Here is a 22,748-nt window from a genome sequence, read left to right on the forward strand (position 1 = left end):
GAACTCCTTTCTTCCATAGATAGGTTTTACACTTGTATTGTACTCAGTGTGTTTAGTTTGTTTCAAAAGTAACTTTTCTCTTTTACCATTGTTTACATTTATCTGTATTGGTTTTTGAAACTAGAGACGAGAATTAGAGGAAGAAATTCTGAGAAGACAGGAAGTTATGAAAGAAGAGACAAGAAGAAGGAAGGAACTGGCAAAACAGGTAGGTTTGATTCGATTAGAGGTTAATAACTGTCAGCATCTATTGTTTGGAGGGTAATGTGAAAAATCTAAACAATTTGCTTTTAGAACCTGAGGAATATCCAACTGATGCAAAGTTATTAACCTAATTCATAACTGTCACTTTTCAACTGTTAACTTTACAAAATTACAAAATTTGATTAAAAAAAATCGAACAGGCTGCAACAGACTTTACGCTAATGACCGTTTATAGCAGCGCAAAATCATTTATGTGTAGATGTGATAATTCCATTCTCTGGATCTGTGCTGTTGCATATGATGCGCACGCACAGAAACCATTGTTCCGCATAGTCACTTGCAATGTCACACCCATTTGGTGGTCATTGCTGGATACTGATCAGTGACCTGCAGCTGTTTTCTGTATGAATCAAGTAACAAGCAATTTCATTGGGATGCACAAGCAATGTCACACACAACATAAGTCATGATATATTTGTTCTCATTACTAATTAGTAATTAGTCACTGATAATTGCATCCTTATTTGTGATATGTCCTAATTTTGTGGTATCAATTTGTACAATGACAGAGCTATGTGCTTAATGTTATTTTGACTGTTTCTGTATAAATCAAAATGATCACATGTTTCAATAATCCTTAAGTTTGTTTCAAGCGGACATTTTATAATTTACAGTACTAAATGTATAATTTAATGGATAATTTCTCTTATTGGTGACCTGTTGCATGACACACCACTATGTTTGAAAAGCAGAATGTGCAATTTTTATGAAAAACCAAATTTCCGTTTTCAAGTTCTGGATATTTGTGTTAAAAAGTGTGTTTACATCAGGGTGTACATGGAAGTTTATTGAGAGAGTGCTCATTGAGTGTGCTACAGGGTGTCCAAGAATGATTTATACCGTGTTTGAACAAAATATCAAAAATATATAGTCAACAGTGTATCTAATTTTAATAAGTGCAATACAATGCCACACATGTCTCCTACTTATTCTGTGACTTTCATGGAAATAGCTTGATTCGTTTTGGCGTGACATTGCTATTACTGAAAATGGACGAAAACTGCATGTGTGTAATGGCATCACAACACATGGATCCTTTATCACCATCGTCCAGCAGCTTCCAGCCGCACTGTGCAATATATATTGGAGAAATCCTATACATTCTTTGATAGGAAATACACCAAATTTGGCACAGATGTAGAGCTACAATGCTAAATAATTCTTCATATGGGATTAAGTGAAACATTTCAATATGACATCAGATATTTAGGTTGAAAAACATACTTTTTATGTGATTTTTACCACAATTTTTACCCAAAAATGTCATTATTACTAGAGGATATAACTTCCTTAAGGATGCTCCGCAGTAAATTTTAATCTTCTTTGTTACGTAGCTGTGGGTTTGCCCATATACTGTGGACATAAATGCATGCTGTGACACTAAGGATGAACCTTCTCTATACTTTTTATGAAAAATCCATCTCTGCCGGCATTTCAAATGACTAGAAACTCACACACCTCAATAATTGTCTTCAAAACTGCCGCCAAAGAAAGAATAGTTTAAGGTCACTCAAGCGTAGCAAATCCTTTATTCCATACAATAATTGCTTCGTAACATCATAAATAATCGATAGATATCGACTAATTAGTAGAAGTAAGAACAGGACACAGCAATATACTGCATAACATTACTTTGTGCTGAACGGTTAGTAATTTTACAGATTTTCAAAATAGGTTGCTTTGTCAAAACTTGTAATTTACCATTTTTACGCAATCCTCTCTAACTTCTACTAGAAACGTCCAATTTTTAAAATCTAAAAAATCTGAGAAAGCTAAATATATGTTGAACTTAAAATGCAAAACAATATGACCAATAGAAATGCCCTTCATACCTAAAAAATTCCATCTTTCTCAGTATAAATCATTCTGGGACACCCTGTATTACTTCAGTTTGCATTCAATTTTAGGCTTGTAGTAAACTAAATTTAATTTTTCAAATATGTGCACAATATGTGCATCAAACATTGGCATAATTCTAAAGCAATGCTCCACTAGTAAGACCTTGCCCTACAGAAATAAATGCCTTGTACCTCAATACTTTTAAAGATATGTAAGGGAACAGTGGCTATGTAAAATCGCTATATCACACACTTTCAAAATCCAGCATTTAAGCAGTTGTGGTTGTCTAATTGATGTTCAACAGGAGGAAAATGGCTCTTCAGATCACAATGATGACAGGAAGAGTTCTTCATTACCATCCACACCTGAAAAAACTCCCCATCCTCAGATGAATTCTGATATGTCCCCTGCTCGGCGGAAACACCAACCAGACCCACTGGATCTGTCAGGGAATGACACAAGAGCAAGAGCAAGGTAGGATGATTCTGGGACATATGTGTTTATATTGATTGGGAAATAAAGCAAAGTATAAAATCAACTTAAATTTAATTTAATACTACATTTCAACACTTTTATGCCCACTTTGTTTTTTCAAAGGGTCTGATCTGTCGATATTTCCTTATAAATCCACTGTAGTTTTACACACACAGGAAAAAAACTCAAGAAATCGGTAGTGTTTTCACTTTTAATTCATTCTGTGGAAATTCCAGTTATTTGTAACTTGTATAATGTGTTATCATAAATCACCCACCATACCCACCCAAAAAGTTTTGTTAAGCTTACCTACACATGTCTTTTTCGCTGAAAAAACCACACATCAGCAGAAAGTAGTGCAGAAAGTTCATTTAAATTGTGTAGAAGCAGCATTGAAAATCAACATTTAGAATAAGAAACTGAGGTTGTTTACCCTGTAAACCTTCGGAGTAAATAGTGAAAAACATTGATTATGCTATTTTTTTAATACGAATATATGTAATTTGATTTGAAGGTCAATTGGTACATCCAAACCAAGCAGATTGGATGTGGAGTCAACTCAAAAGAGACCGGCAACTCGGTCTAAAAGTGATGGCTATGTGTGCAATCAAGTGGTCACAACAACATTCAATACTAAAGGGGAGAGAACCATCAATAGAGGCCAAATACTAGGTAAGGAGTATTTAGGTGAGGGTATTTATAGTTGAAGAGCTTGTATGTTTAGCATCTGCAGACATAGCAGACTCTTTCATGCTGACTGAACGGGAGGAGACACGATCCCGATATGACAGCCACGATTATCGGACAGGTAACATTCTGTTCGGACTGTTCATGCCTTTCTCACTCAGCTTGCAAGTGGTTTCCATACCTGGGTATAACAAAACATTCTCAAAGATTCATGAGCCTGTACACTCCTTTGTTGTTTTCATTACAGGTAGAAGCCAAAGAGGGAGCACCACCTATGTTGGTATGGATGCAAAGACAGGTGAATTAGTGACAATACGTGAATGGGTGATGAAATGGAAACATGGTAAAGGAAGGAAGCCTCTACCAGATGAAGAAAAAGCTGCTGAAGATTGCTTGAAACAGGTCTGTGTCATAATCAAAATTACACTGAGACAGCATTTTCTACAACTTCTACAGCTGTAGTACAGTGGAGTAATTTTGTTCCAGCAATGATACAACACTGTTATGTGCTATGTGACTGCTGTCTATTATATTCATTTGTATCATTCAATTTGTTGTGTTAGTACAAGAAAGTTGTATGAACCGTTTAGATCATTTTGCAGGCAAAGAGTTTTTGTATTCTAACTTGTTTATTATTTTTAAACATTTTGATTTAAAATGTGTTAACTGCTTTTAAGACTTGTTAATAGCTTAAAATATGTGCATTTACCTTTCAACAAAAGTAGCCCGTATAACCTTCTTGCACTCATCTGGCAAATTTTAAATTATCAAGTGTTTATTTTGTGACTATCCTATTGATAATTGGTCAATCACATAATTAATCTTATAATTATCCTACTTTGGCATCTAATCTATTAGTTTACAATTATCCTGAATGGGTAATTGGAGATGTAACCTGTGACTCGGGACGGTATATTATATCACTGGGAAACGTTGCTTTACAACACACTCCTCAGATGGATGGACATGTCTGTCATGGTCAAATAGTAGCATAAAAGCCATGAAGTACTTAACCAATTAAAAACTTTAAAAATTGCATGCCATGAAGTAATTAGCCAATTTAAAACTTTTTAAAAATTTCATGAAGTAATTGGTCAATTAAAAAGTTGTCAAATCCATGAAGTAATTATCCAATTAAAAGATGCAAAAGTTGCACATAAAGGATTATTCATTGTTCACCTCAAAGTATTTTGGGGTCAACACACTTGTCCTGAATGCCTGAATGAACATGATTGTGCTTGGTAGTAACCCTACCAATGCAAAATTATTGCGTTGGTAGGGTTCCTAATAAGTTTACTTGATTATTTGTAAAAATACAGAAAAAATAAGCCTTTAAACTGTTAAAATGTCACTCTCTGCAAGTTATCTTTTTATTGGTATATTCATAATGAGGTAATCTCAATATGACTTTAAAAGTACTGTATATTAATTTTGACTTTTCTGCTTGCAATCAATGTTTTCTTCAGGCAGCACAGTACAGTGTCCAATTGACTTGCTTGATAATGGATTCAGGCTCGTTTGCTGTCATTTAGTATGAAATTCACAGAACCAGTCCAGAACAAGCCAGGGATGTCACCCATATCCTACTGATATGAATCCTAGCCATAATATAATATCAAAAAGGTGTAACGTACATGCCTTATTATACATTATTTGATCAAGTTATTCGTGAATAAGAAAGCCAGCATTGTTGAATTTGAACATCTCTTGTTTTCTGTCATTTTCAGCTGACCAGTATTGAGCAAGAATTGTTGTCTCTGCTACGCTTAGATCATCCAAATATAGTGCATTACATAGCTCTCAAGCACACTCAGGGAAAGGAAGCTACCACAGTTGAGGTAATAGTACTTGTAAACATCAAACTGATATTACACACATGCACAACAATTATTAGACTTTTTAAAATATAAGCAAAACCTGTTACAACAAACGATACTTGAAGTCAACCAGATTAGTTCTGAGATATTGATGATTAAAATTTGCCTAATATAAAGAAAATAATAAGAAAATTTACTTGTATTTCCTCCATATCTTCACAATAAAATCCACAAACATACCATTTTAAAGCTTATTTCAGTGTGCTGTGGATGATACCTTTCGCTTTAACCGATCACATTATGATAATACAGAGGTAGTATTTATAATAGCTACATATTACTTATTATTACTTAAAATGAATTGTTCAGGATGTGGGGGGGAAGGGGTGTTCCCAAGAACCAAAGTAAAGTAGCAAAATGTGTATAAGACCTGGGCTGATATTCATAAAACCACGCTAGGCCTAGTTGACAGCTAAAATTGACTTTAGCAAGCTGCTAAGCCTAGCTGATTGCTAATTCTTATTCATAAAACCCAGTTAGAGTTAGCAACATTCTAAAATTTTGCCAAAACTTAGAGTTGATCTGGGGCAGCGCTAAGTCACTAGTTGACAACTAGTTAGTCTGCATTTGGACACCGTACTGACAACATGGCTCGTAGAATCATGGAGCTTGTTGAACTTCGTCGTCAAATAAGGAAAGAACGCGTCTTCGAGACAGGAGAAGTCCATTGGACTTCTTTGACGATGACAAGCTTTATTCGCGATATAGATTTACCCGTGGATACATCATGTACATTGCTGACTTACTCGCCCCAGACATTGAACATGATACTGCAAGAAACCATGCTCTGCTACCATATCAGCAATTACTTATTGCCTTGCAATATTACTCTACTGGAACTTTCCATTGTGTAGTTGGAGATCCCCTACAAGTGTCTCAGCCTCACGGCAAACAGAGCCATCCATCGCGTCACTAATGCATTATGTAGAAGACTAGGTGACTTTGTTAAGTTCCCCGAGCAGAATAACATTGATGAGATTAAGGATGGCTTCTATAATATGAGACGCTTCCCTGGAGTCATCGGGTGTGTGGACGGGACACACATCTGGATAGAGCGCCCTCATGAGAATGAAGTAGACTATGTAAACAGAAAAGGTTACTCGTCCATCAATGTGCAAGTAATATGTGATCACAGAGGAAAACTGACCAACATTGTTGCTAGGTGGCCAGGGTCTGCTCATGATAGCAGAATCCTGAGAAGCAGCCAAGTCTGGGACAATATGGAGGCGCATATGGTTGACGGATATATCCTTGGAGATAGCGGATATCCCTGTCGCAACTGGCTGATGACACCCCTCCTGAATGCACATACTGCTCATGAACGACGCTACAATGCAGCTCACAAAGGCACTTTCGAGTATTGGTGGAGCAGACCATTGGGAGGTGGAGACCTCGGTTCCATCTAATGCATGTGCAGAGTCGCATGAGAGATCCGGAATCCACTTGCAAAGTAATAGCAGCAACAGCGGTCTTGCACAACATTGCAGTAGACAGAAATGAGCCACTGCAGGCTGACAGGCAACCTGGAAGACCTCAACCTGCACCACTGGACTACGATGGTGCACTCAATGGACCAAGAGCAAGGGCAGCGCTTATTGCCAACAGGTTTTAAAGCAGCTTTACAATTCAAAGCAAAATCCATGAAAGTTACATTAACCAACTAAGAACACTGACTCTTAATGATTTTGAACTAAGTTTGACATGATTTATTGTTTTAATTTCATATTAACTGTTGTCAATTATGAAAAATAATGTTCTCAGAATATTCTGTTTCTGAGGTCTTCAGTGTGTTTTACACATAAGAAACTGTCTTAAAAACACACAACAAATTTAGGGTGAATGAATAAACATTGAACTAAGCCAGTATTGTTTAACCAAATTTGCACAAGAAAAATGATTATGATATAGCAAGTAATCTTTAGTTAAGCAGATATGTTCAATCGAAGCAATTCTGTTCAATTGTTTGATACGTAAAATATATATTTTGGAGACATGTTACCAATGTTCTCTTTGGTAAAGATATGACTTATTTTCAATAACAAATTATATGTCAATTTGATAAAGATAAATCATGCTTGGCTTTTGTCAGGACAACAAGCAAGATATATCATATGCTATTAAATTATCTAATATTATTTACACAGTGTTGCTCATGAAGCTAAATGAGCAGCGTTAAGTGGATGCATGTTGTTTTCTATTTGATGAAGCAATATAGTATGTATATTATGTTTTTACAACAAACCAAGGACTTAACATGTATATGAACTTTACTTGTTCAGAGTATCTTTTTTAATTTAATATGTTGATTTTCAAAAATAAGTATCATTGTAAAAGTACAGCAGACGTGCATCCACGAAAACTCCAAAGTCCATGTCTTGATTGACATCTGAATCAAAACTATTCCAAGGATCATCTTCACTACATCACATTGAAATTTCAATGCCCATTTTAAAACTAAAGTGATAGAAAACATGTGGGCATATATGTTGCCGCTGCATGGTTACGGTACCCTTCCAACGGTTTATAAGTTAAAAAGGTTTGACCAGATGAGTCTTGGCTTGCAGCAGGTGTGTGCTCCAATTGTCGCTGTAATAGAGCAATTTCCAGCTTTAGTTTCTGTTGTTTCAGCAGCAGGTTCTCCTGTTTGAGTAGTGCATTTGAACGTTCTATGTCAATGAGAGCACCAAAGGATTGTTGCTGCTTGGCCTTCTTCTCTGCTGCAGTCTCATCCTTGGGCGGTGCAGAGGTTGATGGTTGGTCACTTTTCAGATCGTCAGCATCATCTTCTTCATCATCTATTAAATAGAACAGACAAGCAAACATTATGTATTATTACAATTTACACAGGGGAAATGTAAAATACACCTATTACTTGAAAAAATATATCAAATTTGCATGTTAATATTTGTATGTCATGTACAATAAAGTAAAATATTTAAAACCCAACAATTTTAGTAGTCCATATTCTCTCCAGAAACCATTCAAGTGTTCTTTTCTGTGAATGTATATAATAACCATAGATGTGTTGATCACATTCAGTCAGGTGATTTTAAAATGACCACAAAATAATTTTTGATGATATGAAGAAGTTATTTACTCACCTAAGTAGTCATCGCGAGCCATTGATGTTTCCTCATCTGTCTCCTCTTCTTTACTTTTCTTAGACAGGCCTCCTGATTCCATACCATCGAGTCCCTTGAATCCAGGGGTGTCTGCACAGAGATCTATAATCTTCTGTGCAGCAGGCCTTGGATCCTTCGGTGGCTTCCCTCCACCCGTTGCCGTTTTGGCTTTCTTTTGAGAGAGGAGTGCTTCCCTTCCTTCGGTTTTCAACTTGCTGAGTTTCTCCTTCAAATTTGTGAGCGACCTCTCAACAGCAAATCGCGATTGGTGTTGCCTGAGGATGTCATCCCATGCCTCTCTCTTCTTTCGATTTGTGTTCGCATCTTTGTGCTTTGCATCAATTATTGACTTAAATTCTTCATATTTATCGCTAAGAAATAGAGCTTCAACTTCCGAGAAGTTGTTCTTTCTCGGACGCTTATTTGAAGGCTTACTCATGGTGGACATTTTGTTATGATTTGCCGTAACAACCTTGTAGGCCTATATAGCTTACAAAATACACATGTAATTTTATTAACGAAATCTCAATGAAGACCATCAGCAATGAGTCATTACATTTTGATCATTTTGACTGTGGTTCAGAGCTCAAGTATAATAGACATGTATTATATAAGCCTATTATATTAGATGTTACACAACTGTTGAAGGCCATAGCACCCAAAACACCCAAATAAGTTATCAGCTAAATATTTCTAGTTGATAGCTAGTTAGCAAAGTGTTTAGCAAGGTTTTATGAATAAGAAATTAGTTGATTGCTACGTAGCTATCAACTAGTGGATTTAGCATCTTGCTAAGCACTAGTTGGTTGCTAATTTAGCAAGGCTTTATGAATATCGGTCCAGGTGGACTGATCAAAAGTATAATACAAAAAGAAATGACTCGTAATCACTTAAGGGTCCATCAATTGAGTAGATCTTCATGATAACTAGAATTCTAAGATAACCTTTTACCTTATTTCTTTGCATTTAGTTACTGGTGGAGTATGTCGGTGGTGGAAGCCTTGCAGATCGGTTATCAGGAAATGCATCTATACCAATAGATCTGTTGAGACAATATGCCATTGATCTACTGGAAGTACTTCATTACCTCCATGGTAAAGCTGTGGTTCATAAAGACCTAAGAGCATCATGTGTTTTCCTTGGTAGCAATGGCAGGCTAAAGGTGGCTGATTACAGCTTGTGTAAAAGGTATGGTTTAGAGAGAGAGAGAGGGGGAGAGAGGATGTATAATGTGACTTGTAAAGAAATAGCATATAAAAAAATTAATATAATTCAGACTGTTTTAATAGCATTCAGGTTCGCTGAATATTAAAGTTTCAAGTTTGAGTTGTGTGTAGAAACTGATGAAAAATGAACAGATTCTATTAATTTTTATAATTGCTGTTTTGTCAAAATAAGTGAACTACGTATGAAGTCAAAATAAGGACATTTTAAAAGTTTCAGTTGACCATAAATTACCCACAAAATCTGATAATGTGCCTGTATGTTGGCAATTTCTAGCTTATAGATACCAATCATGTCATCTTTGCATGTTTTCTGCAGGTTAAGTGATCTACATGAGACAGTTGGTGCTGAAAGGCACAGTGTAAGGTTTAGTGAAGAGAAGAGTTATGGCGGCAGAGGAGGAAAAAAGGGAGATGTACTACAGTTGGTGAGTGGTTATTTGTTTATTTATAATATTTGTAATTGTATGTGGTCAGTATTTGTGTTTTCTTCTTAATGCATCAGTGTACATTCAATTCATTGGATGATGCAAAGTTACAGAATTACCATTACTGACTCATGTGTGATGTTATGAAAATAAACTAGCACGCTTAGGTTGAGGTTAAAACAAAAAGAACCAATTAACCGATTAAAGAATTTAAAGAATAAGGTAGGACCAATCATTTGGCCATATGAACTAAAACTCCTTGATAGTTATTTGGTTGGAGGTCAGGGTTGTAGCTACGCTGGGCGGTGGCGGGCGGACCCGCCCAGCACTCTAAATTTCCACCCGGCACTCAAGTTAATTTTGAGCCCATATACCCGCCACTCCAGTCTCAAATGTTTCAAAATCATTGCACAATCAGTATAAAAATGAGCAATTCTTATCAAAATTTCCAATTTTTTACCATTTTATATAAATTTCATCCAGCACTAAAATTTGCCTAGCTATAACCCTGTTGGAGGTGCCCTATGTGTTGCTGGCCCCCGCCCTGCTGAAATAGATACATGTAGACAGTTGGGTTTTTGTTGGACAGAGGAGGGTTGGCTGCTGGTGATGGTGATGATGATGATGACAATGATTATGATAGTCACCATGATGATACCAAATTGCATCATCAATTTTAAAGAATTTGATATAGACTAACAAGATTTTGTCTGGGTTTTTTTTTCCAGGGTATACTACTGATGTGTCTATTAGAAGGCCAGACAGATGTAGACTATCCATGTGATATACCTCAAGAATTACCTAATGAGTTAAGGGATTTCTTGTCAAGGTAGGTACTGCCAGAAAATCAAATATTAATAATTGATGTCATTTCTTTTCTGTTAGATGATGAAAGGTGTGTGTGTTGGGGTGTGTGCGTTTGTAATCACCTACCAGTTGGGATGTTAGTATGATATGCCAAATTCCAGCTGGTACCTCCTGGGACAACTGGGGTCCTCCTGTCATTGTAAATATGTGCAATGGGCTGCAGATAACATAAATATGCATTTGAGAGGGTGCCTTTATCGGTGATCAAGAAATCATCAAACAAAATTGTGTATTATTATAAGTCAAAAGTGTAATGTCACTGTTTGTATAGTCATCATCCCCGTTTAGAGACAATTTCACATAGGATTGTGTGCACACACACATCCAATGTGAAAAATTAGTGTTTGTCCTCGTTTGCTGGCAAACACCTATGCATACTTGTTGGTGTACATCTTTTTAGTGTTAAGTATGGATGTGCGTTTAAATTTCAAGCAAATGTGGAACTAATTTGGAATAAGCAAAGAGTACACATGGACTTGTGAGAATCAATTAATGTCAATTTCAAGCTAAAGGACCGTGTTTAAAGAATTCAAATATACAGAAGTGGAAGACCAATATCTTAATATCCTTACAGATTACCTCATAAATTTCAATGGTTGTTGGGTTTTTTGGTTTTTTTTTTAATAGAATGTGCCACTCCCCCAAAAAAAAAAACACCCAAAAACACCAAACATGACTTGAGGGAGGAGCCTGTCAAAAAGCAGATTTTGTATCAGGTACAAGCGCATATTTTTTTTCATAACTCAGTGAAATGTTAGGCCTGAAATATGTTTTGTTTGGGTAGTATGAACAAAATGCAGTGTTTGGTGGTATATCACTTGAAGTCATGTATTGTTCTATGGGTTATTGCAATACACAATTTTGCTTCTAGAATCCAAACCACTAAAACTGTTGAACTCAAGACCTGGAATAAGAATGTTTGGGCGATAGGACACAATGTGAGGTATGAAACATGATGTGTTACATTCGGACCATCCACTTTTAACATCCTATTCTTTTATACCACAGGTGCTTGGATACAGATGAGAGAAACAGATCTACAGTACAGAATTTATTAGACCACTCATTTATCAAGCCACCAATCAACTCTACACTGGATGGTTCTAGTATGAACAACCATGATACCAAGCCAGCAGCAATATCCAGCGCTGATGCCGATAGTAATGACATGATGTTGGTACCACCAGCTAGCTACGATTTAACACTAGGTCATTCCAGGCTATATCAAGAATTTGATTTCAAAGAATTTCTAGGAAAAGGTGGTTTTGGAAATGTTATCAAGGTATGCATTTTTGTGTACTAAGAACATACAAATTAGCAACTGGTTTCTACATAAATGTGTTATCAGGATGGTTGAGAAATGTTTTTGTATTAGAAATGACATAATGCTGTTGAAGATATTGAAAGAAGTTCAAAGTTTGGTGAATGTTTGAGATGAGCAGGTTGTAGGAGAGTTTGTCACCTTGCACAACCTGAGGTCATCTATTAAATAACTATAAGGCCACATCCTTGTCAGTGTACAAACTTAAATGTTGGACAACTTGTGTAAACATCTTTTGATATTCCCAAGAAGAAGATATAAACAAAGTTAATCAACATAAATGAAAGACCAGCTTTGTCAGATTAAAATCATGTCACTATCAATGCATTGTGGCCCTATTTTAGCCAATATCAAATGCCTACCTATTTATTTTTGAGTATCTGCTATTGAGAATGGGGTTTAAGTAGACAGTGATATGGCAATTGTTTTCTACTGAACAGGTTAATTTCTGAAGGTGTCAGGTGGTTATTTCTTATTCCTTATATAACCTGGGTCAATCATTTAATGTCAGACAACTGTTCTCCCATGGTGCCAAAGATAGGGTGAACAGACAGCCAGACATTACCCTGATGATAGTGATCGGAACTGGCTGTGAGCTCTTTGTCATTCACTGCATGGGGAGAGCAGATAATATATTTTTGATATTTGCCTCAACGCTGGGAACCTATTGCACCAGAGTCAAAGTACCAATAAACGCTGGGCCACGCTGCTCTCTTTGTTTGACAAGCAATTACTACAGTTCCTTTAGATTATATTGTGGTATAACCTACTTAGTGTCCACATCTGGAGAACAATCTACCACTCTTCTTTCAAGAAACTGCTTTAAGAAACCAGAAACTTATGTTTGTGTGAATTCACAAACGCATACTTCAAAAATACACAAGCACACATTGTGTAGAATTGAACAAAGTATAGCATCATTGACAAACTATATTGGATGTATATAAACCTCATTTCATAGTCTGAACATAAACATGATGTTCAAACTCTTGCTTATGATTACTTCTTTGCCTCCTATGTTTTCTCTTATAGTATCAAAACAAATTGGACAGCAATTTTTACGCCATCAAGAAGATCTTATTGAATCCAAAGAGTAAAGAATTGAACAGGAAGATCACAAGAGAAGTGAAATTATTATCAAGACTCAACCATGAGAATGTTGTCAGGTAAGTTATTCATTCTTCTTACTTCTAATTGGCCTGCTCTACCTGTGCAAAACTCAGGGAGCTGATCCTGGCTGTGATGGTTATATATAGGCTGATTAGGGTTCTGCACTTGTATAGAGCTGCATCTCTAAATGATGTTAAATGGTTTATAAGGTGTGTCTTGGACCATATTGGTCAACAAATTCCAATAGAGTGTGCTGAGGCTTGTGCATAATGTGTCAGTTGTGTGAATATTTTACACAGGATTTCTCTGCTGTTTTTATTAACATCCCTGGTACAATTCTATTACACTTTTTTTTGATGATTTAGTGTGAATGTGTGTGAATGTGAAAGTGAGATTGTGCTTGGCCATTGAATGGGATTATGGTACTTTTCATCTCATTTGGTAAGTAAGTAAATATCTGTGGCAAGTATGAAAGAAATGTAATGGTAGTATTTTGATACTTTAAAAATGTTTTATCTATTTTTACACCTACATTGATTATTTGGCTCTTGGTGGCTTGATAACAAGGTGTTTATAAACAATTTTCTTTACCTGCACAAGGCATGTTTGTACCTGCAAGGGATCTATTTCTATGCTGAATTTAATTTCAATTATGGTGATAGGAATTTCACACTTGCAAAATAATTATTTACGAGTTGCTCCATATTATTCTTCTCAGGTATTACAATTCATGGATAGAAGTAACAGACACTCCACCAACTACAGATGAATCAGAAGAATCCAAAACAACTACATCTGATGCACCAGCAAACCTCGGTGGCCGATCTGATCCAGCGAAGGATAAAGACAGTCTGACTGTATCAGATGACATAGAGAAATTAGCACCAAGACTAAGTAGGTGCAATGTTTGCTAACTCTTTCTATCATATAATTAGGCAAGATATCTAATTAGTGTTAGTAAAGCTGTTGGTGTACCGCTGAGGACGATAACGTTTTAACTGGTGACATAGCAAGCCAAAAAGGTTCAAAATAGGGTTAAACCCTGCACAAGGTGTAAACTGTGAATTGTGCACAGTTTAAATTATTTTGAGTTCTTTTAGCTTGCTGGATCACCAATGGAAAACCGTCCCCAGTGGTGTGCCGATAGCTTAATCAGCAATAATTGGATGTCTTGCCTTGTGACTTTTTATCTTTCCCTTATTTCCAAGGAGGTCCTGCAAACAAAATACAATGTACCCATATTTAACCATTATTTTATCAACTCACAGAAGTATACAAACATACAGTAAACAAATGGAACAAGATAATATTGATATTTCCATTGAAATCAACTCAAACAGATGTCATGGAGGAAGAATCTTCAGCTTGAATTATAAGTGGCACGTGTGGTTAGTCCAAATTTTGCAGCACAAGACTGACAAATTATTTTCCTGCATTGATGTTCCAAGATGACTCAGAAGTGTCACAAAGTGCAAAGCTAATTTTATTTTATTCCTGGTACCTTTAGAATGAATGTGGTGCTAAATTTATTTGTTAAACAAAAAACAAAACAAGGTCAAAGAAGTACAGAAGCATATCCAATTTTTAAATGTTAATATTTAATGTAGATATTCTTTGCAACAGCCAAAGACACTTTATGAGCTTTACACCACCTATATATAAATTCATTGCTTCCTAGGTGCATATGGGTCATTGTCAATGGAATGGAGTAGTTCAGGGATACAGGTAGAAGTCTGGAGAGCATCAGTGATGATGATTCATTTGATGACGGAGGAGTGTTTGGGCCATCATTCATGTAAGTAGTCTTGGTTTATGATGAGGTGTAAAATATCTCTATTGTGTAGAAGCATCCATTTGTAAGGTCCTGGGTATCAAAAATGGTTGGAAAAATAAACAGTGAGAATCCTGACCATGATGTGTTTAATGTTGGTCTTGGAGGACAGACTACAATCCCGCACATAAGTCGTTCGAACACTTGTGTCACAGTAGGACTGTTTGAGACAGTATTTCTGATATACAGCTGTACTTGACATATTAAAATTTCGCTTTCTTTGACGTGAAGTCTGAACCATTTCCTACTACTACAACCCTCCCCCTGCCCCACCAATCAATGTTGGATGTTTCTAGGGGTTCATGACCAAAAAACAACCAACAACATTGATCAGGGGGATTAGGGGGCATATTTGAGGTACCCATGTTAAAGTGTTCGAACAATTATGACCGGGATTGTATTTGCGATGTCAAAAATATAAATCATCTAAAAACGGAAGCAGTTATTACAACCAAATTTGGCACACATTTATCACCAATCAATGTTGGATGTTTCTAGGGGTTCATGACCAAAAAAACAACCAACAACATTGATCAGGGGGAATGGGGGGCATATTTGAGGTACCCATGTTAAAGTGTTGAACAATTATGACCGGGATTGTATTTGCGATGTCAAAAATATAACATCTAAAATTGGTTTTTGGCTTTAAAACGAAAGCAGGTATTACAACCAAATTTGGCACACTTTATCACAATGATATGTGTCATGTTTTCTGAATTGGACAGCATGATATTGATTAAATTAAGGGAACGGTCAATGAAAATGTGTAGCACACCATGTAAACCTATGTGAAAACTGTTCTATTTTCAAGAGTGTTTTGCCTGCCAATTTAAAATGATTTATTCCTGAAAGTAAGAACTTTATATACACAATAATATTTTCTATGGGGGATCTTTATATTTTAGGGATCGGTCAATATAAATATTGAATATTATAGGTTTTTTGCATGTAAATTAGGTACTTTTTTATGAGAAAAGACCACATTTTGATATTAAGTGTTAAAAAGAAATAATTTTCATTGCAAATATATTTAAATTGTGTACAATTTAATAAATATTCGATATTAAATGCCAAACTTTGTGCTAAATTGATCACTGATTGAGCCACTGGAAGTGAATTACTGCAGAGGCAAGATTTATCTTCAGTAGATAGCAGGCTTTATCTTCAGTAGATAGCAAACCACTGCACAACCTGTACTTTTTTGGTTCGTGATCAGTAGAGTACAATCATTTCGACCTATATAAACAGAAAGCCAGAGATTCACAGACGGAGGCGACACCCCGAGCAATGTGTTTTGGGAATTGATCCTCAATTCAAATATTAAAGTGAAAAACAAAACAATCAATGTGCATTTTCAAGAAATTTGATGTAAATTTGATGTAAATGTCAAAATCCAAAATATTAATACATCTTATTCAGACAAAGTTACTTAATGACTCATCATTAAAAATGAAAAAAATTGTAAAAATATATCCATTTACTTTTGATTATTTTATTCAGCATTGTCAAAGCAATTTAATGTGTAAATGAGAGGGGACGATAATGACAATGTTTAACACTAGAGGAAGTTTTGGATGAGAAAACGGACATTTTGATGAGAAACGGCCAAAATGGTGAGAATTTAAATTTTCTCATTCTTTTGGATGAGAAACTCCCTGGTGTGTGTGTCAATCATTATTGTCTTATTAAAACTGGTGAGAATTGCTAATCCCCGCTGAGCTCAAAATAAACATTATTATTTTCTCATCCAAAAGAATGAGAAAATTTAAATTCTCACCATTTTGGCCGTTTCTCATCAAAATGTCCGTTTTCTCATCCAAAACTTCGTCTAGTGTAAGTTGTCATACAGACCAAAAATCACGTCGTCGTCGTCGTCGTCGTCGTCGTCATCATAAATACATACATACATAATTGTCATATGTAGGTCTGGGCATACGTAATTATTTATTTATTTATTTAATTATTTATTTATCTATCATTCAAACATACAACAAATCCGTATGCGAGTTAACGCATCATAAAGAATTCCTTCATAATCACTATATGTAGCAAGTCCTTCATTCAGTCTCGTTCCAAAACTAAGTCTAATCGTGAAATTTAAATATACTGTATGGACTTTGCATTTTAGGATGCGCACATGACGATAAGCCAACGGTATACCGTACGCAAATCAATGCATACCATCGATAATCCGCTACTGTTAAAGATTTGATCATAGTAATTTCTAATATTCTATGAATATGGTGGTATATCGTTAATTTATGTGTTTATGGTGTACAAATCTTTTTTAGCGCAATATTGTCAATTTAAATAACATGATTAATATGACACTTCTCAATGAACAAAACCAAACCAAAACCACTGGCCTTCAATAGCTCAATCGGTTAGAGCGCTCTTGATATGCAGATAACGCGGCGGGTTCGAATCAATCCAAGTATTTTTTTTCCTATTTATTAATTGTTATAAATATTTCAGGAAAATTTTCTTTCAAATAACTTTGCAGAGCAACTGTTGTCAAACTCTTTTTATTTTTTCAAATAAAATGCAAAATGTCACTATTATACGCAGTTTATTGTGTCTTCTTAGTATTTCAGGCAGATTCTCCTATACTCCGTTTGTTGTGCTATAAGTTAATATGTTGTTTCATGAAGATGATTCATAGTATCCTGTCATTTATCCCTAAATCGTGGACTATACATTTACCATGTTTACTAGTATTCATCCTTATGATCACCAGGACCTACAAGGATATGAATTTGAAAACATCTCCTTGCACATTTACACATAGATTTTCTTAGAATGTGAATTTGCATGGTTTTTATGGTCCGGTATACATTTTCATTGACCATTCCCTTAATTTACAATATTTAATACTGTCCATTTTATCAAACTGAGAACATATTGTTGTGATAAAACGTGCCAAATTTGGTTGTAATAGCTGCTTCCGTTTTAAAGATATGAGCCAAAAACCAATTTTAAATGATTTTCTTTGGACATCGCCAATACAATCCCGGACATAAGTCGTTCGAACACTTGTGTCACAGTAGGACTGTTTGAGACCGTATTTCTGATATACTTGACATATTAAAATTTCGCTTTCTTTGACGTGAAGTCTGAACCATTTCCTACTAAATGTTGACATTGATATAGCGCCTTTCACATGTATCAAAGCGCTTTACATTTATTCCGCTGTCATTAGAATAATACTACTACTACAACCCTCCCCCTGCCCCACCAATCACCAATCAATGTTGGATGTTTCTAGGGGTTCATGACCAAAAAACACCCAACAACATTGATCAGGGGGAATGGGGGGCATATTTGAGGTACCCATGTTAAAGTGTTCGAACAATTATGACCGGGATTGTAGTTTATCTACATCATATTCGGATTATTTCACTGTTTCCATCAACCAATTGAGTAATTGCATTTTTCTCATCTTTGATTCACAGGCGTTATTCCGAATCTTCTTCAGATGGTATAGAATTTGAACACAACTCAGGCGATGAGGAACCATTGCAAAGCAAATCAGTAAGTAGGCATTAATTGTTAAGTTTAAATAGAGCAAAATGTTCATTTTAAGTTATTAACTGTGAGTCAAGCTCTACGCAATCGGATGCGACTGTTTGGCTAGTACAACAGGGTTTCTTGTGAGTCACGTACGGCCATGTTGTGCAAGTGATCACTGTGCATACTACAGGATCTCTGTACAATAGTGATAACAATTTCAATTTTCATTATTTGCCAGCCTGGTATGTGAAAGGAATGGAACCATTGGAACAGAAAATAATTGGCTAATTGTGACATCAGCCAAGCTAAGACTATTGACCAATTCTTGTTTGTTTGTTTACCCCAGATATCTATTCAGAAACAAACTGAAAATAATGATGTAAATGATGGTACAGTATCTCGAGTGCAATATATGTATATCCAAATGGAATTCTGCGACAGTGGGACATTGCGACACAAGATTGATCAAGGTTTGCATAAGGACCAGAGGCGTGTATGGCGATACTTCAGAGAGATTGTAGAAGGATTAGTTCACATACACTCTCAGGTGAGATATCTTGGTACTTGCCTGATTCTTAGTAAATGTGATATATTGGACTGACACAGTGTGGTCTTTGCAAAAATCCTTTTGGGTGTCCAAGTACTTTACATGTTCAGTGGCGTATAAGGATCAGTTGTCTGAGGGGGCAAAGATAAAAAATTTTGGTCCTGTGGTGTGAAAAAAATTTGCAATTGTATATGCCATTGTTTTTGCCCAAAATTAAAGTGAAAATTTTGTGTTTACCAGGTCAATATTCAATTATACACTGTTTTCATCCAAAATAAATGTAAAATTTTGTGTTTACCAAGCTAGTTGTCAATTTTCCAATATTTGGGGGGGGGGAGGAGGTTAGGGTTGAAATTTTCTTTTTAGGGGGTTTAGGGGGAATTGAAAATTTCTTTTGGGGCGGTTGCGTTAGCACACCAACTGATTTAGGGGTTCACCGCCCTGCAAAGACCACACTGGATTGAAATATATTTTTGGGGTGATATGTGCAAAATCCACAAAAACCAACAAAACAGTACTCTATTATATTGGTCATTCCCATGCATATTCCTACATGCATTTCATCCAATGAGAACAAGCCATGATTTATATGATCTTTCACCTAAGTTACACAGTGGTTTACAGGTCCAAAGCATTTGTACAAAATAGGAGGACCATGACATAAGTACAACTTCAAGATCCAAACTCTATGCAAGACACTGAAAGACAGTGATCTATTAGAAGGACTAATGCTTTACAAATTTTTTTAATTTTTAATATCTGACTCTGTAGATCGATACAAATTTGAAATCATAATCACTTGCTTGTGGTTTTTAACAGGGTATGATTCATAGAGACTTGAAGCCTGTCAACATATTCCTAGATTCCAATGATCTCATCAAGATAGGAGACTTTGGACTGGCTACTGCAGAACAAGTGGGGACAGCTGCTCTATCAGAGGTCTCCTCATTTGGGATGCTGCATGAATCAAGTTCACACAGTCATTCTGCTGAAGTTAGTCCAGGTAAACATACTTATTTTGCGCAGACAACAATCTCGGCCCTATCTGCCCTCCTCTTAGTTATGCCCATTCTCTGCTCTCTCTATCACCCTTATGGTTACACCAGTGGTGATGTGATCAAGAAAATTAAGTTAGGATGTTTAGTTCACTAAATTTTGACCTTTTTACACAATGTAAGGTCTCTGTGTTGCTGAAATTAAACTCAAATCAGATATACTTGGTATTTCTTATACAATAGGAAAGTCAAGAAACTGCATGTTTCTTTTAGTTGTATATTAAAATGATGTTTTCTAACTTTCAATTAAGTTGAGGTATGCTTATCAATCCTGACCAAATGTTTATAAGAGAAAGAAGAAAAAAAATCATTTGAATCTTTGTTTATGAGACTCTTCTGGTAACAAACACATTTTATTTTTTTTCTTGTCTGATATTTGATATTATATCAGATGGTAATATGACAGGAAAAGTGGGTACTGCTCTCTATGTCAGCCCTGAGTTATGTAAAGCCAAAGCCAGTCATTACAATCAGAAGGTAGATTTATACAGCTTGGGAGTCATCTTCTTTGAGATGTGCAATGCACCATTGGACACTAATATGGAAAGGGTGAAGATCCTGAGCGTATTAAGACAGGTACGTTAATGCGAAGGAAATATTGCCTGATGTGTAACATAATATTGGTAATGATTGGAATAATGAAGCAAAAAAACAAGAACTTGGCTTCCTGCACACATTTTTTTTTAAATTTGCATTTTAGCGCATTTCTTTTCGTTACTAAATGTGTTTGTTTTGTTCGTTAATTGTGGAGAAAAAGAATTAAAAAATAGGCCATTAATTTGATGAGGGAATTTGCAATGTAAAAAATGTTTTGTGCTGGAAGGTAGAAAATGTAGTCAATTCAAGTTATGTTCATCATATAACTTGTTACATCTTTTCATCTTATTAATTCCAGGAGTCTATACAGTTACCAGATGACTTTGAAGTCCAGCATGAGAGTCAGGCTAAAATCATTCGTTGGCTTCTTGATCATGACCCAACCAAACGTCCCACAGCACAGGAACTCTTACAGAGCCCCGACTTACCTCCACCTCAAATGGAAGATGCCAGGTTACAGGAGATGTTAAGACAGACTATAGCTAACAGTAAATCCAAGGCCTATAGATACCTGATGCATGAACTGTTCAAGCAGTCTTTACCTGCTGTTGCTGACTTCATGTATGATATGGACATTCAAAAGGTTAGTGTGTGATTGTAAACTATAGAGGTTTTACTCCACTCCATCTCTGCTTCTACCTAAGGGTGACATCCATGAGACCTATGAATCCTGTTGCTGCTTGATGGATCGCAGTGGACAATTAGTGTATTAGTGTAGACTATAGAGGTTTTACACTACTGCAATCAGTGATGTCAGTGCACATTTCATCAGTTTCAAGTTGTGAGTGTTCTCTCAAAGTGCTGATGTACACATTATAGACACTGCATAGATGTGTGCACAAAACGTCTGCATCAACATGTTGATGTCGTTAACTGTACTAGGCTAAGCACTGCAGATATATTTCGGGCATGAGATTTTCCAGTGGAAACACTGGAACCAGACTTTTGTGATGTCAAAATTTCCACAGTTTTATTTATTTTTGGCCCTTTTTCAGGTGTTTTTGAACAATTTTATGTGTTTTCCAGCTTTTTTGACAATTTTCAGACTTTTTCATGAATGTGCAGTCTCATGCCAGATTTTTGTAGACATCGGGCTTTTTATAGACATTGGGCATGTGTATAATGTTTGCATATTTTGTCAGCATAATCAAATTTCTCAATTAATAAAAAACAGTCTTATGATTGTCTCACAGTTCTTTTAATTTGAATTGAATGAAATCATTATAATTCATTCATTTTCTTTTTTAGAGTTATTCTCTAAGGAGCTCAGTGATCAACCAGATAGTGCATGAAACACTGTGTAGAATCTTCCAACTACACGGAGCAGTGAAGCTTAATCCACCTCTGCTTCTACCTAAGGGTGACATCCATGAGACCTATGAGTCCTGTTGCTGCTTGATGGATTGCAGTGGACAACTTCTAACACTGCCACTTGATCTGAGGGTAAGTACTGTGACCTACCTAGGATGACATCCATGAGACCTATGAATGTATATGTATTTCAACAGGAATAGTCCATTCTTTGAACTACTCGTGGTAAAATATGATATTCTCTATTCATTCCCAGCAACCAGTAAGCCATCCTAAGTTGTTACATTGACATTAACATGACCATTTGTATAAATGAATAAAATAATAATAAATTTCGCATTTTTCCAGAGGATTCAAAGCGCTGTAAACAGACATGCCAACTAGTACGGTTTCACCGTATTTTGTACGGTAAAACGTGAAAAATACGGTAGTACGGTCACCCCCCAAAAAATATGGAATTTCTGAATTTTGACCAAAATAATAAAATGTTGTGTCTTAAAAAGATAAACAGCTGCAAGATTAGACTACCGACTGAATTCCTGGTATCATTTGATCACTTTCTTGGTCTGTTAAAGTGGTTTTTACGGGCGTTTTTCTCTTGACTTTCGATGATGCATGCACATTAAAAAATTATTATTTAATAGGCCTATACAAGATGCTTTCCGAAATAGTTTTCTTCTGACTT

The 22,748-nt window shown here is 35.9% G+C and overlaps 1 protein-coding gene across 1 annotated transcript in view; it reads left to right on the top strand.

Annotated features, from left to right (window-relative positions):
- LOC140152960 (eIF-2-alpha kinase GCN2-like) overlaps positions 1–22,748 on the top strand; it is a 69,420-nt gene that overhangs the window by 26,549 nt on the left and 20,123 nt on the right. Inside the window, 19 exon segments of the mRNA XM_072175514.1 lie at positions 125–208; positions 2,408–2,577; positions 3,092–3,249; positions 3,512–3,666; positions 4,992–5,102; positions 9,234–9,451; positions 9,806–9,914; positions 10,643–10,743; positions 11,790–12,063; positions 13,135–13,268; positions 13,931–14,106; positions 14,891–14,931; positions 14,934–15,007; positions 18,496–18,574; positions 18,900–19,100; positions 19,920–20,103; positions 20,547–20,731; positions 21,051–21,335; positions 22,001–22,195. Of these exon segments, the coding sequence (XP_072031615.1) occupies positions 125–208; positions 2,408–2,577; positions 3,092–3,249; positions 3,512–3,666; positions 4,992–5,102; positions 9,234–9,451; positions 9,806–9,914; positions 10,643–10,743; positions 11,790–12,063; positions 13,135–13,268; positions 13,931–14,106; positions 14,891–14,931; positions 14,934–15,007; positions 18,496–18,574; positions 18,900–19,100; positions 19,920–20,103; positions 20,547–20,731; positions 21,051–21,335; positions 22,001–22,195 (2,934 nt within the window).

The sequence above is a fragment of the Amphiura filiformis genome, chromosome 5, assembly GCF_039555335.1.
Source record: "Amphiura filiformis chromosome 5, Afil_fr2py, whole genome shotgun sequence".
NCBI lineage: Eukaryota > Metazoa > Echinodermata > Ophiuroidea > Amphilepidida > Amphiuridae > Amphiura > Amphiura filiformis.